This window comes from Lycium barbarum, chromosome 11 (assembly GCF_019175385.1).
Source record: "Lycium barbarum isolate Lr01 chromosome 11, ASM1917538v2, whole genome shotgun sequence".
Classification (NCBI taxonomy): Eukaryota; Viridiplantae; Streptophyta; class Magnoliopsida; order Solanales; family Solanaceae; genus Lycium; species Lycium barbarum.
Genome location: NC_083347.1, coordinates 111,569,235 through 111,582,972, shown reverse-complemented (window position 1 = coordinate 111,582,972; position 13,738 = coordinate 111,569,235). Strand labels below are relative to the sequence as shown.

Sequence of the window (13,738 nt, the reverse complement as noted above, 5' to 3'; positions counted from 1 at the left end):
ACACCACGGTTATTAAAAAAAAGATTTTTCGATACAGGTGTAGAGTCTGATCGTGCATATAGCTTCAGGAATTTCCTTGTGTATCAATTGTTCATACCGTTCTTGGATCAGATGCTCAGTTTTATAATTAAACTGATCAAGAATTTGTGTGGTTGCAAATGTCTGGAAATTTTGTTCATTGCAGATGTTTTATCATTCTCTTGTAGTCTTGTTTCCATATAATTGAACTTCAACACCCCCCCCCCCCCCCCCCTCCTCCCCTTTTGTTTAGTCTATGTCATGCTACCATCATATCTCAGTTTATATGTCCTCTAAACTTAGATCTTTGCTGACAGTCTAAAACAGCTGCCTTATTGGCATCTTTTATCATGCATAAACCTCGGCAAAGGTCAGGATTCACCAAAGCTGCGCTTAAAACGGTATTTTTTTACACCTAATGCGTATCTTCTTTTATTATGTTGTGTGCTTTGGATTTTATATCCTTTTGTTCATAAACAAATTAAAACCAACAATCCTTTTCATAAAGGTTGGCCATGGATGGTTTCAGACGAGGTAGGGGTAGGCCAAAGAAGTATTGGGGAGAGGTAATTAGACACGACATGGCGCAGTTACAGCTTACCGAGGACATGACCTTAGATAGGAGGGTTTGGAGGACCCACATTAGGGTAGAAGGCTAGTAGATAGTCTCATTATCCTGTCTTATTAGTAGTCGCATTATCGTAGTATAATTTCTTGTGCTCTGATTTATGCTATTATCTGTTATTTCCTGTGCTTTGATTATTCTATGTCATCTGTGTCGCTTGCGTTACTTCATTTCCATATCGCTTTGAATCTCTTAGCCTTATCTGACCTCTTTTTATGTTTTTTATTGAGCCGAGGGTCTTTCGGAAACAGCCGTCCTACCTTGGTAGGAGTAAGGTCTACGTACACTCTACCCTCCCCAGACCCCACGTTGTGGGATTTCACTGGGTTGTTGTTGTTGTAATCCTTTTCATAAATTTCATTTGTCAGCTAGAGAGCATTGGGACTCTGGAGCAATTTTTGATGAAACACAAGAAGGATTATGTTGATTTGCACCGTACAACTGAACAAGAGAGGGATAGCATTGAGCATGAAGTAAGATCACATACTTTGGCATCTGTTTTCTTTCTTCCTTTTCTGTACCTTTTTCCTTCTTTTTCTGTATGGATTTCAGAACAGGACGGTTAGCTAGAGTATCTTCTTCTTGCTGCTATATTGATGTGGATAGATATACTTTATTCTTGCTGCATGATGCTCTCTTATAGAATATATGTTGATGAAACAAGGGGGTGTTTCAGTTTGCAAATAGGATTAGGCCATTCACAGGGTGAGGTTGGAGTTGGGATTACATATTCAAGACAATTATACTGTTTTGCCTATATTAGGTGGTGATTTGCAATGTTATATTTATGAAAAATATCAGTCATCTTTCAATTTTAGACTAGTTGGGACGGCTAAAGGAATCTTTTATATCTATTCCGCTATATTTGGATCCATTTTTTTAGTACTTAAAAAGAATATTTCTAAGGCAAACTAGGGCTTAGCTAAAATTAAATGTTCAAAAAGTCTCACACTTATCTTGACCCGGTTCAAATGTAAGTGTAAGAACAACTATGCCTTAATCCCAACCAATTGTTACCATTGATATGGTTTCTTTTCTTCCGTTGTTTAAAAGCTTACCTCATGATTCTAAGTCTACACGTAGCTTTTAGAACTTTCAATCTCCATAATATCACATCTTTGGAGTAGTGCTTTCAGACTTTTATTTAGGATGTGGCCTAATCATCTCAGATAAATGTTATCCTATATGTATGCTACTTACTCTATCTATCTGATGTGGTAATTTATAATCTTGTCTAATTGTGTATGGCGCGCATCAATCTTAACCTCTATATTCATACAACACTCATCTTGTGGACAGGTTGAAACCCAATAGTCATTCCAATATAATATTATGGTCTCAAAATTGTTATAGAAAACTTGCCTTTCTCTTTTTTAATTATCATCCGCATAGACGTCTTGTAGTATTCCTTTATTCCAACCATCTGATTTTCTTTTGTGGTACATTTTCATCAATCATGTCATTCTTTTAGGAGATTAGGTCTGTATGTCTGAATTGTATGCATTTGGGCACCACAATTCTGTCCAATCTCACTTCACATTCATTCGTCTTATGGGGGCTAATCTTGCCGTGCATGATTTCTCTAATAATTATTCAAACTGAAGTCAATTAGTATGAAAGGAATAATTTTATGAGAAAAGTGGCGTAGTTTCTCTAGTTTTATGTATGGATCTAGTAAAAAAAGTAAATTTAACATAATCACACTCCAGATCTCTTTTTTGGTTCTGGTGGCAGGGACGACTAAGGGTAGTGGATTGGGAAAGTGAGTCCTGATCCGCAATTCCCATTTCATGGAATCATAATCCCAAGCTCCTTCTCCTGGACTAGGAATAAGTGTTAAGTAGCGCACTGCTCTTCTAAGTGCCTTAGGGTTACCCCGCATTTGTGGTTTTTAACACCAGGAGAAGAACCGGTGTGTAATGGAATGTAGGATACACATCTTGAAAAAATTTCTGAAGTTTGATCCTGCATATATTAATGAGCTTCTTGTTTTTCATTTTTAGTTTTTATATAACGAATTTTTAATATTCTATACACAATATTAAGTTCAGTCCATGCAATAATATAAAACTACAAAGAAAATGAAGGATGAAAGCCAATAGAAGTTGAATTGGTGGTTACAGTACTCTAACTCCAAGTTTGACTCTAAACTATTTTTGAATCGACACTTCTGCACCAAGGTTCTCCGTTAGATTTCTTTTCCTGCCTTTTACTATAGTCAATTTCTTATGAAAAGTTGAAAACTACATCTTTGTTTACTCTCTTGAAATATTTGATAAAATATAGTCTTCTTTTCCTGCTTGGTCAACTTTGATGTCTTTATTAATTTTTGAGTCTGGAGAAAGAGATCCTTGCCCACCTTTTTAGTTGACTGCTTCTTGTGCTGCTTTGTTTTGAATGTTAATGTACTTAATCGAGATTGTGAAGTTAGAATTAGAAGAGAAATTGGAAGGATCTTACTAACACAACTTTCTGCAGGTTACTATTTTTGTAAAATCATGCAAAGAGCAGATAGATGTTCTCAGAAATAGTATAAATGAGGAAGATGCAAATTCAAAGGGATGGCTAGGACTCAAGGGTGACAATTTGAATGCTGATACTATAGCACACAAGCATGGAGTGGTATGGTTGCTACATACAATATAGTCATCAAATATTCTCATAATTGATTACGACTGCTTCCTGATACAGCTTTTCCCACTTTCTGCTGGTATTTGGAAATTCTGAAGTAACTTTATCAATACTGTTTGAATAAAAGATACTATCAAATGACCTGTGATGCTAGAGGATATTGTGTTCTCATTCTTGATGTGACTGTTACTACATACTATTGTATCCATGTGATTATTTTTTTTTACAACGGGTCCATGTGCCTTTGTTAGTTACTTTGACTTAAAGATTTATTTTCATTTTGGTATTTGGAAAGTTGATGTTTAGTGTATTTTTTTGCAATCCAGAGAACACCATCGTAGTTGTCATTTCACAGTTATTTTTCCCCCACTCTGCTGTTTTTTCATACTTCCTATGAATAGCCTGTTTTATATAAAGAAATTATTGAAATGACCGCTGATGTCAGCGGTAAATGGTAATACTTCAAAATATTGTCTTCGCTATGATTCTATTAGGAGAGTATCCATATTCTTATTTTAAATTTGGATCTCTGACTACTACAGATTTTCTTTCCCTGAGTTTTGCTTATTGGAAGAGGATGTGTTATGTGGTTGTTCTGTGATCTGCACAACATATCACTTAGTCGTATTGCCATACTCCTGCAACTGCAGATGGAGTAATTGAAATCACTAGGTAGTGGTGATTATTAATATAGTTTTTCAACCTAAGCTTCTGTAATCAGATTAAAGTAGTCTAAAGCTGTTTCTTAAACTGCCTCTTGTGTCCCACTAAGAGTGAGGCTGACGATGTAAAAGGGAAAAAAAAACTTTTAGAGTACATTGCCGGGGCATTTGAAAGCATATTTCTTCTGGTTTATCATGAGACCCGCAGTAGGTGAAAATCCTTTAGTAATATATACACCTAATGGTGCACTGCTTGTCATTCTTGGAGTCTTGATGCATATCTTCATATTCATTGTTTGTTTTTATACTGCAGGTTTTAATTTTAAGTGAAAAGCTTCACTCTGTCACATCACAGTTTGACCAGTTGCGGGCAATACGCTTTCAAGATGCTATTAACCGAGTGACACCTAGAAGGAAACGTAAGAACACTACCAAATCAAATGCTGCAGAGACCTCTGAAAGTAATTTGGATCCCGACATGAAAAGGGACTCTGAGGTCAGGGACCCTGATGTATCACAAGCAGCGCCTCTAAGAGTCCAAGAACAACTTTTGGACAATGAAACACGTGCCCTACAGGTAAGTGGGAAGTTTGCAGATACAGGATTTAGTTCTGGCAAACAAGCAACATCTTAGGGTGTGTTTGGTATGAAGGAAAATGTTTTTTCTAGAAAATAAGTGAGATTCTTACTTTGTTTTTGGTTAGTAAGCAGAAAATAGTCCCAAACATATTATATAATCTATGCAAACACTATGGGAGGTGGGGTAGAGGGTAGGAGTGTGGGGTGGTGGGAATGGGGGATGTGGGGGTGGGGTGTGTTGGAGGGTGGAGAGGACAGAGGTGGATCCAAGATTTAAACTCTATGGGGTTCAATCTTGAGATTTTTAGCATTAAACTCGTTATATTTTTAAGGTTATGGGTTCATATCTACTATGTATTACAATTTTAGTAGCTTTTTGCACATAAATATACGCTCCGTGTCAAAAGTCAATTGAACCCCTACCCAGAATGCTAGATACGCTTCTAGGAGAGGGGAGACAATTAATGTGGAATGTCACTTATGCAACTTATTTTTCCTACTTCCATTAGGAAAGTAATTTCCTCATTTTTAAGGAACTTGTTTTCCTAGAGAAAATATTTTTCAAAAATTTTGACCAACCAAACATAGGAAAATTGGAAAACATTTTCAGAATATATTTATTTCATACCAAACCCACCCTTAAAGCTAAAATCACATGTTCCCTGTTCCTGTACTCTTACCCACTATGATTATTCACATGATGCAGGTAGAGCTGAACAGTCTCCTGGATTCTGTTCAAGAAACAGAAACGAAGATGGTGGAAATGTCTGCGTTGAACCATCTTATGTCTACTCATGTTTTGCAACAGGCCCAACAGATAGAGCTTTTATATGATCAGGTTAGCGATATTGTTGCTGTTTTACTTTCTGGTTAGATAGAACTTCTATCTTCTTAAAATGACAAGAAAGTCATTTTCTGTCTTTTGTTTAAATAAATTCAGGCAATCTCCGCATTTTCTTTATTAAATTTGTCATGTGTAACCGTTTGAGTTTTTGGCTAAAAACATCCTTTAACTATGGTCCAAACCTAAGGTACATCCTTGTGTTTTATTAATGATAAAACATAAAACATCCCTTAAGTATTCCAAAAATTACAACTTTCATCCTTCCGTTTAGTTTCTTTCAAGAAACTAACGACATAAAACAAAACACGTGACTTTCCCCATGTATCTGTCAATTTTGTCCCTCCCCCCGATTGTCACATCTTCAGTCTCCTGCTCAAAAGTACTACTCATTTTTTTCTTTTTATTTTCCCCCTTTTCTTTTAATATTGGCAGAGCTTTTAGTCACCACAAGTTGGTGATGGGCTATTACGGAAACAACTCAATGAATTTGTATTGCTTCGTGCAGTACTTTAACTATATCAGTATGTATATAATTGAGAGTTTTTTGTAATAAGATGGAGGCTTTTTTGAGCCAAAACACAAACCCATCAACCTGCTGCATAAACAAATTAAAAGATGCTAAATTTTAGTTGAACATAAACAATTAAAATAGTACAACTGGAACAAGAAAGAAGGTAAAGATTTTGAAGCGCAACAATAACATGTAGGAAGGCAAAGAGTATGAAGATCATAGCTCTTTAATTTCAATTGGAAAAAGGTGTAAAAGAGTTGGAACATATGGTTTCTCTGTCCAAAAAATCTAGACGGTTCAGAATGAAAGAAAAGTGCAGCTCCTTTAGCCTTGCTTCCTGAAGGTTGAAGACGATAGGAAGGGACAGGACATGAAGGAAATTTGGAGGGGAAGTCACGTGCCAAGCACATGTTTTAGTTGGTGTGTTTGTTGTTCTGATAAAAATAACAAATTTGGAGGGGAAGTCACGTGCCAAGCACGTGTTTTAGTTGGTGTGTTTGTTGTTCTGATAAAAATAACGGAAGGATGTTTATTGCAACTTTTGGATTAGCTAGGGGATGTTTTTTTTAATATAGTAACACGAGGATGTAGCTTAGGTTTGATCCATAGTTCAAGGATGTTTTTAGCCAAAAACTCTAAACATTTCCCAGTTAGAACTAGCAAACACACAATTTACATATCTTTTTTCTTTTGGGAGAAAGGTTAAAGATTTTTATACATACAGAGAACAATGACTGCCAAAATATTACAACTAAACACAGTTCCTCTGCATTACTATAGGATGCAGAGAAATTCTAACATACCATCCACTGTAGTACTGTACTAACATCTAATCTACACCGAAAGACCAAAAAGAAATACATTTATATTTCAAGATATGAATATTCCCATATTTGCTTTTAAAGCATCCTTTGTTTCTTTCTCTGTTATACTATTACTTTGTGCATTAAGCATTTAGAAGTGACGCATATCAAGCATTCTGAGTTCGCATCCACCTCTTGAGCTTAACAATTGTCAGCAATTGACATGAAAAGAACAAAGAAAGTAGAAAAGAATGAAACGATAGAAGTGGTTGTAAACCAAATATGATCAACCAGTTTCATTTTTCTTTGAAGTGCACCAAACAGAATTTAGAATGATATTGTTCCAATGGCAGATCATGTCACAATATATTGTTTATGCTGTATTCGTGAGTTCATCCTCTAGTACACGTTCTTTTAATGAATGTAACTTCACGGAAGTTCTTGGTGAAGTCTATGCCTTACGTAATTATTGTTGAGCTTCGGGTTGGTATGAATTTATGGTTTTTCATTTCAGGCAGTTGAAGCTACCCAAAATGTGGAACTTGGTAACAAAGAACTGTCACAAGCCATTCAACGGAACAGCAGTAGCAGAACTTTTCTTTTGCTCTTTCTGTTTGTACTTACATTTTCAATCCTCTTCCTAGATTGGTACAGTTAATTATAGGATTTTTGTGCTATTTTTTGTCTTACAAGTAATCAGAGTATAGAGCGTATATTGTCAACTAAAGTTCCATAGAAATTTGGAGGCAGTTATCTGTCGTTCTTACTCTGCTTTAAAGCCATTCTGCTTTTATTTTGTATCGCTATTATTTTTACTTGCCTATACAGGCACTATTGAACTGTTGGCCTTCTTGCTGGGAGATACTAACTAGGCCTGTCAATAGCGTGGAGATGTTCATCCGTCGTTTTGACTCAATTGTATCCCTAAACTTTTGATTATGGTTTAAGATGTATCCTTTAGGTTAAAGCACCGTTGGGAGTAAATGTCAAAAACAAAACTTTTTCCTCATTTTTGTTTTTGCGAATAATGATGGATTCAAAACCAAGCATAGTTCTTGAGTTCCCAAAGTGAGCCAGTGTACCTGCTACCTCGTTTGCCTCCTTGTAAACGTGCTGCAGGGGTGGGCTACCTCGTTTGCCTTGTAAACGTGCTGTAGGGGTGGACAATCCATAGCGTCAAGCAGAATTCTGCAATTATTTGACATACGTAGAAATGGTGCAATTTGTGTGGATCAATATCTCCAAATCTGTTTCTATAATGAGAGGAAACAGATTTTTAGTAAAGGCTAGTTCATGGCCATTAAAAAGAGCAATCAGTTGATAGTATGAGTAATTGACAATAATCTGACAGGAAATAAAGTTAGTCAATTTGGATTGTACATGAAATAAATTTAACCATTTTCCCTAAAGGAAAGAGAAAAAAAGACAGAGAATTAGTAGGTCTTGGGAACCCATCAGTAAATATATTACATTCATTTCTTCCTTAGAAAAAAAAAGGGCAAAAAAAGAAGGAAAAGTGTTAGGCACGAACCTTAAAACAGTATGATTGCAAATATGCAAACCGAAAGACAAGTAGACCCCTTTAGTTTGGAAGGATAAATGCTTAAAAAGAAAATCCTCAATCTCGATTCTTGCCTCGTTGGTGGAATTACAATGATGATGTTTCCCCTACTAAACAAGGGACGGAAAATAAAACAGAAAGCTGGAACTGGAAAAGGAAAAATTACATCTCAATGACTTTGGGTGATCTAATTTATAAAACATGATGTTTAATATACATATAATATACATAATCAAGGTATAGGTTTGTATATTTCGGCCATATTGATAAATAAGTTTGACCGAACAATATACCCATTGGAAAAGGATAGCTGACTCGAGAGTCACTGGCATACAGTTTGAAATTCGGTGGATAGGGGACTTACTTTTGTATTTTTTCACTTAAATATCAAACTTTTGTCAGCGATAGATTCAAAACTGTGACGTGTGTCTGATCCACATCTTACGTGTTGTGCTTTTACCACTGCAAATTCTATATTCAAGTCTATGTTTTATGATTAATCTTTTTTGGGTTGAGCTAGAATAATTGGAAGGAGAAAATAGGAGAGCTTTTTTTGTATGACCCATCACTTGAGATACGTAATAGAATTGCTATGATTGGCCTGTAACTTTAATTCGTAAAAAAAAAAAAAGAAAAAAAAAAGGGCAGTTCAGTATACAAACCATCCCGTTTCAGTAGGGTTCGATGAAGAGCCACAACCCAAGAGATGTGATGTGAAGATAATCAGAACTCCATTAATGAGTTCTGAGATTGAGGAAAAAGAATGGACAAGAAAGAAGTTGACTGAGAAGAGAAGAAGAAATCAAACTGTATTCATTGATGTAAAATGAGTAGAAATCAATGTGTTAATGATTACAATGTAATGAGAGGTGTATATACACGTATAGACTAATGAATTAATCTTCCACTAGTCAGTTACTAAGCTAGCCGTATAGTTAGTTAGTTAATCCTAAATAACTGCTTCTTAACAGACTCTTAACTAATAAATGGAAAAGGCTGAAATGACTACTATGCCGCTAACTAGGGGTGTACATGGACCGGGTTGGTTCGGATTTTTTAAACACCAAACTAAATCAATTGCGTCGGGTTTTTAAATTTATACACCAAACCAAACAAATAAAATTCGGGTTTTTCAACCTCGGGTTATTCGGGCTTTTCAGGTTTTTTTTCTCTTTCCGGAATAGTCTTGATACAAAACATACAACCTTTACTTCAAATATTTCTTTAGTCCTAGTAAGATACAACTATATAATTAAGGTGTTTCTTAAGAAAATAACACAAAATGTGAGAAGAGTGATGACATTGTATTAAAATATTCAACAAAAGCTAATAAAATCGGCTAAAATAAATATTGCTAATTAACAAGCTATAAAGAAAATGACTATATTCTAAAAATACTAAGTCATGCTAAAACAAATGAGTATTAATTACATGACAAAGAAAAAAAACTTAAGTTATGTATTTTCACTCTCTGAATAAATTATGCAAAACTAAAGAATAGATATCCAATATTATTGTCATTCCTGGTGGTGAATTGAATTTCTTTTGTTAGCATTAGCGTTGAGTTGGTTTTGGTTTAGACTTTATTTGAGTTACTAACATTCATATGATATAAAACTTATTGACATTCAAAATTCTAAGTTCAAGTTTGAATAATATGAAATAGATAAAAAACTACGAAAAAATTTAAGAAATATTTATAAATTACATTACAAATAAATATTTTTATGTATAAAATATTTTAAAAATTCAATACATGTAATGTCGGGTTGGTTTGGTTCGATTTGACTTTTTTTTTTTTAGTTAAAACCAAACCAAACCAATTATGGTCGGGTTTTTTTTTTCAACACCAAACTAAGTCAAACCAAACCACAAGTCGGGTTTTTTTCTCGGTTTGACTCGGTTTATCTGTTTGGTGTGGTTTACTTTGTACATCCCTACCGCTAACTACTCTTAATTGCTTATACTCTTTTCTTCAACACTCCTCCTCAAGCTAGATGTCCTAAAGATGTTTAACACACGTAACTTGGAATTGAGATAATGGTGTTGCACTCCTGTAAGTCCTTTAGTAAGCAGATCTGCAGGCTGGTCCTTAGTTGGTATGTATTGAGTTTGCACTTTGCCTTATTGAATCTTCTCTCTAATGAAGTGGCAATCAATCTCAATATGTTTTGCTCTCTCATGATATACAGGGTTAGCAGCTATTTCTATAACAGATTTGCTATCACTGTAAATGTTATTTGGTAGTTCAATCTCAACTTCCAGTTCTTGTAGCAATCCTAGCAACCAAGTGAGTTCTGAGACTGTAGTTGCCATGCTTTTGTATTCTGCTTCTGCAGAACTTTTAGAGATAGTTGTTAGCTTCTTTGACTTCCATGATACTAGTGATTCACCTAACTTGATCAAGAACCCTGAAACTGACCTCCTAGTATGAGTACATACTGCCCAATCAACATCACAAAAGGCACTTATAGATTGAATGGGACTGCTTGACATTAACACACCTTGAACAGGTTGTAGTTTGATGTATCTAACAATTCATAGAGCTGCTTCGATGTGAGACTTCTTAGGATATTGTAGATATTGACTTAGTGTTTGAACACTAAAAGCAATGTCTGGTCTTGTGACTGTTAAGTACAAAAGTTTTCCAATGAGTCTTTAACATGCACACACACATCTGTCAGTAGTGGATCTACAATACTGCTAATCTTTGAGTGATCATTCCTGCTGCTCTTTAAGTGATCATCATATTCTTTGGTTGTCAGTTTGACATTAGTGTCAATTGGAGTCTGAGCTGGTTTGGATGCTGAGAGGCCAAGCTTAGATATCAACTCTAGTGAGTATTTTCTCCGATGCATTAATATGCCTTCTTTGGACCTGGCAAATTCAATGCCACGAAAGTACTTCAATTCTCGCAAGTCCTTCATCTTGAGTACTTGTTGTAATGTTGTTTTTGCTTCTTCAATTAGAGTCAAGCTGTCACCAATTACCAAAATATCATCAACATAAACCAAGATAATTACAATTCCTCCCTTGGTTTTTCTTATAAACAATGAATGATCATGTTGGCTTTGAACAAACTGTAACCTTACTAGAGCTTCTTTTAACTTAGCATTCCATTGTGTAGGAGCCTGTTTCAGTCCATATAGTGATTTTGTGAGTCTACAAACTGGCCTGTACTCACCTTGGCTCATAAAACCTTGTGGAAGATCTATGTAGATTTCATCATAGAGGTCACCTTGCAAGAATGCATTGTACATATCCATTTGATGAATGTGCCAATGCTTAGATGCTGCAATTGGAAATACTATCCTGACTATAACTATCTTGACTACAGGAGAAAATATTTCCTGATAGTCAATCCCTTCGTGCTGGCTGTATCCTTTTGCAACTAGCCTAGCTTTGAATCTCTCTACTTCTCCTGAAGCTTTATACTTGATCTTATAGATGCATTTGCACCCTATAGGTGTTTAGCCTTCTGTAAGTTGACTATTTCCCAAGGGTTGTTGCTCTGCAAGGCATCAATCTTAGCTTGCATTGCTTCCACCCACCTTAGATATTTAGTAGCTTTTTTTTAATTCTTTGGTTTTAAGATAGAAGAGAAAGTAGATAAGTAGCATTGGTATTTTGTAGACAGTTTTTCATATGAACATAGTTACAGATGGCAAAAATAGTATCCTGGTTGCTGGAACTTAAGGACACAAAGTCCGTCATCCATATTGGAGGTTTTTTGCCCCTTGTTGAGGTTCTAGTTTGTATTGTTGTCCTTGGTGGAACTTGGATTGGCATTTGAACTAGTTGATCTGCAACTGGTTCTGGTATATGTTGTTCTTGATCTTGAATCTACTAATTCATGTGTTGTGTTTGCTCATATGGACCTTGATTTAATTGCTGTTGCACTTGACTTGGAGAGTCATTTGTATCTTGATTATGACCTGTCTCTACATTAGACAACTCAACACTATGATTAGTAGGAACTGCATACTCAGGCTCACCAAAATATGAAACATTAGGTCGTTTAAATATAGGTGCAATAGTTATGTTTTCTTTAAAGGGAAACACAGTTTATTTGAATAAAACATCTCTATTAACAAAGAAGGATTTGGTGTTTAAGTCATACAAAATGTAGCCTTTTTGAACTTCAGAATAACCCACAAGTACAGCAGTTCTGGTTCTAGTCTGAAGTTTATCAGTTTGTTGAATAATCTTGGCATGACATAGACACCCTAGTACTCTAAAATGATTTAGAGAAGGTTTTCTTTTATGAAGTTTCTCATAGGGGATATGCCAATCACAGAAGATGGCATTATATTTATAATATAAACAATAGCTTGCACACAGTATCCCCAGAATTTTAAAGGGATGTGAGCTTGTAGTCTTAAAGCTCTTGTAACTTCTAAAATGTGTCTATATTTCCTCTCAGCTACACCATTTTGCTTAGGGGAATATGCATATGTTTTCTAATGAATAATTCCTGCATTCTTAAACAGTGTGTTCCACAAGTCATTCACTAATTCTGCATCATTATCTGTTCTACATATTTTGACACTTTTATTGAATTGAGTCTTTACAAATGCTAAGAAATACTGCAATATAACAAACACATCAGACTTCAGTTTTAGCAAATAGATCTAAGTCATTCTACTGTAGTCATCAACAATTGTCGAAAGTACTTAAAACCATCAGTAGTAGAAATTTTATGAGGACCCAAAACATCTATGTGTACAATGTCAAAGCATTTAGTAAGTTTTATACTACTTGCAGGAAATGGAAGTCTAGTCCGTTTTGCACATCGACAAACAGTACATTTGTTAACTATTTCTACTATATTGACTTTTGAACTAGGAAGTAATTTGTATAATACTGAGGAAGATAGATGGCCAAATCTCATGTGCCACAAGTTGATATCTGATAGATTATTATCCTGATTTGTTTTAGCAATTAAGAATACACCATTTAAATGACCTCCAGGTGACTGATTAAGTAGATATAGTCCCTTCTCTTGTCTACCAATCTCCTTCACCTTCCCACTTGAGATATTCTGAAATATACAGAAATCAGGGTAGAATAAGGCTGTACATTTCAGTTCCATTGTAGCCTTAGAAACACACATTAAGTTATATTTAAATTGTGGCAATAAGAATACATTCTCAAGTATACTTCTTGGTGAAATGGAGCTTGAACCAGTGTGAGTGACCATAGATATGTCCCCATTTGATAAATAAATTGGTTTTGATTGTTGGTTTTTGTTATAGAAGACTTGTTTAACATGTTTATATTTGAAACCATATAGTCAGTTGTCCCAATATCTATTATCCATTGCACTATCCTGGCTAAGCATTCATTATCAATACCAGTAACCTTACCAGTTATTTTACCTGACATGTCCTCAGATCTTGCAGCATTAGCATTAGTGTTTACTAAGAAGCAGCTGATTTTGTTTAGCATTTGTAGAATATGATCATACTGTTCTTTGGTAAACACACAGGCTCCAGGCTGATTCA

General features: G+C 35.2%; 1 protein-coding gene across 9 annotated transcripts in view; it reads left to right on the top strand.

Moving 5' to 3' along the window:
- The window catches only part of LOC132616965 (syntaxin-81), a 48,392-nt gene extending 40,780 nt beyond the window's left edge, over positions 1-7,612 (top strand). For 6 of the 9 annotated variants that reach the window (XM_060331777.1, XM_060331776.1, XM_060331772.1 and 3 more), the window contains exons 3-9: positions 336-419; positions 874-918; positions 1,012-1,116; positions 3,122-3,265; positions 4,250-4,513; positions 5,222-5,353; positions 7,188-7,612. In XM_060331777.1, coding sequence (XP_060187760.1) covers positions 336-419; positions 874-918; positions 1,012-1,116; positions 3,122-3,265; positions 4,250-4,513; positions 5,222-5,353; positions 7,188-7,331 — 918 coding nt within the window. In that variant the 3' untranslated portion in view covers positions 7,332-7,612. The remainder of the gene's footprint in view (positions 1-335; positions 420-873; positions 919-1,011; positions 1,117-3,121; positions 3,266-4,249; positions 4,514-5,221; positions 5,354-7,187) is intronic. The other 3 variants (XM_060331778.1, XM_060331780.1, XM_060331781.1) reach the window with 3 other exon arrangements.
- The last annotated feature ends 6,126 nt before the right edge of the window (positions 7,613-13,738 follow it).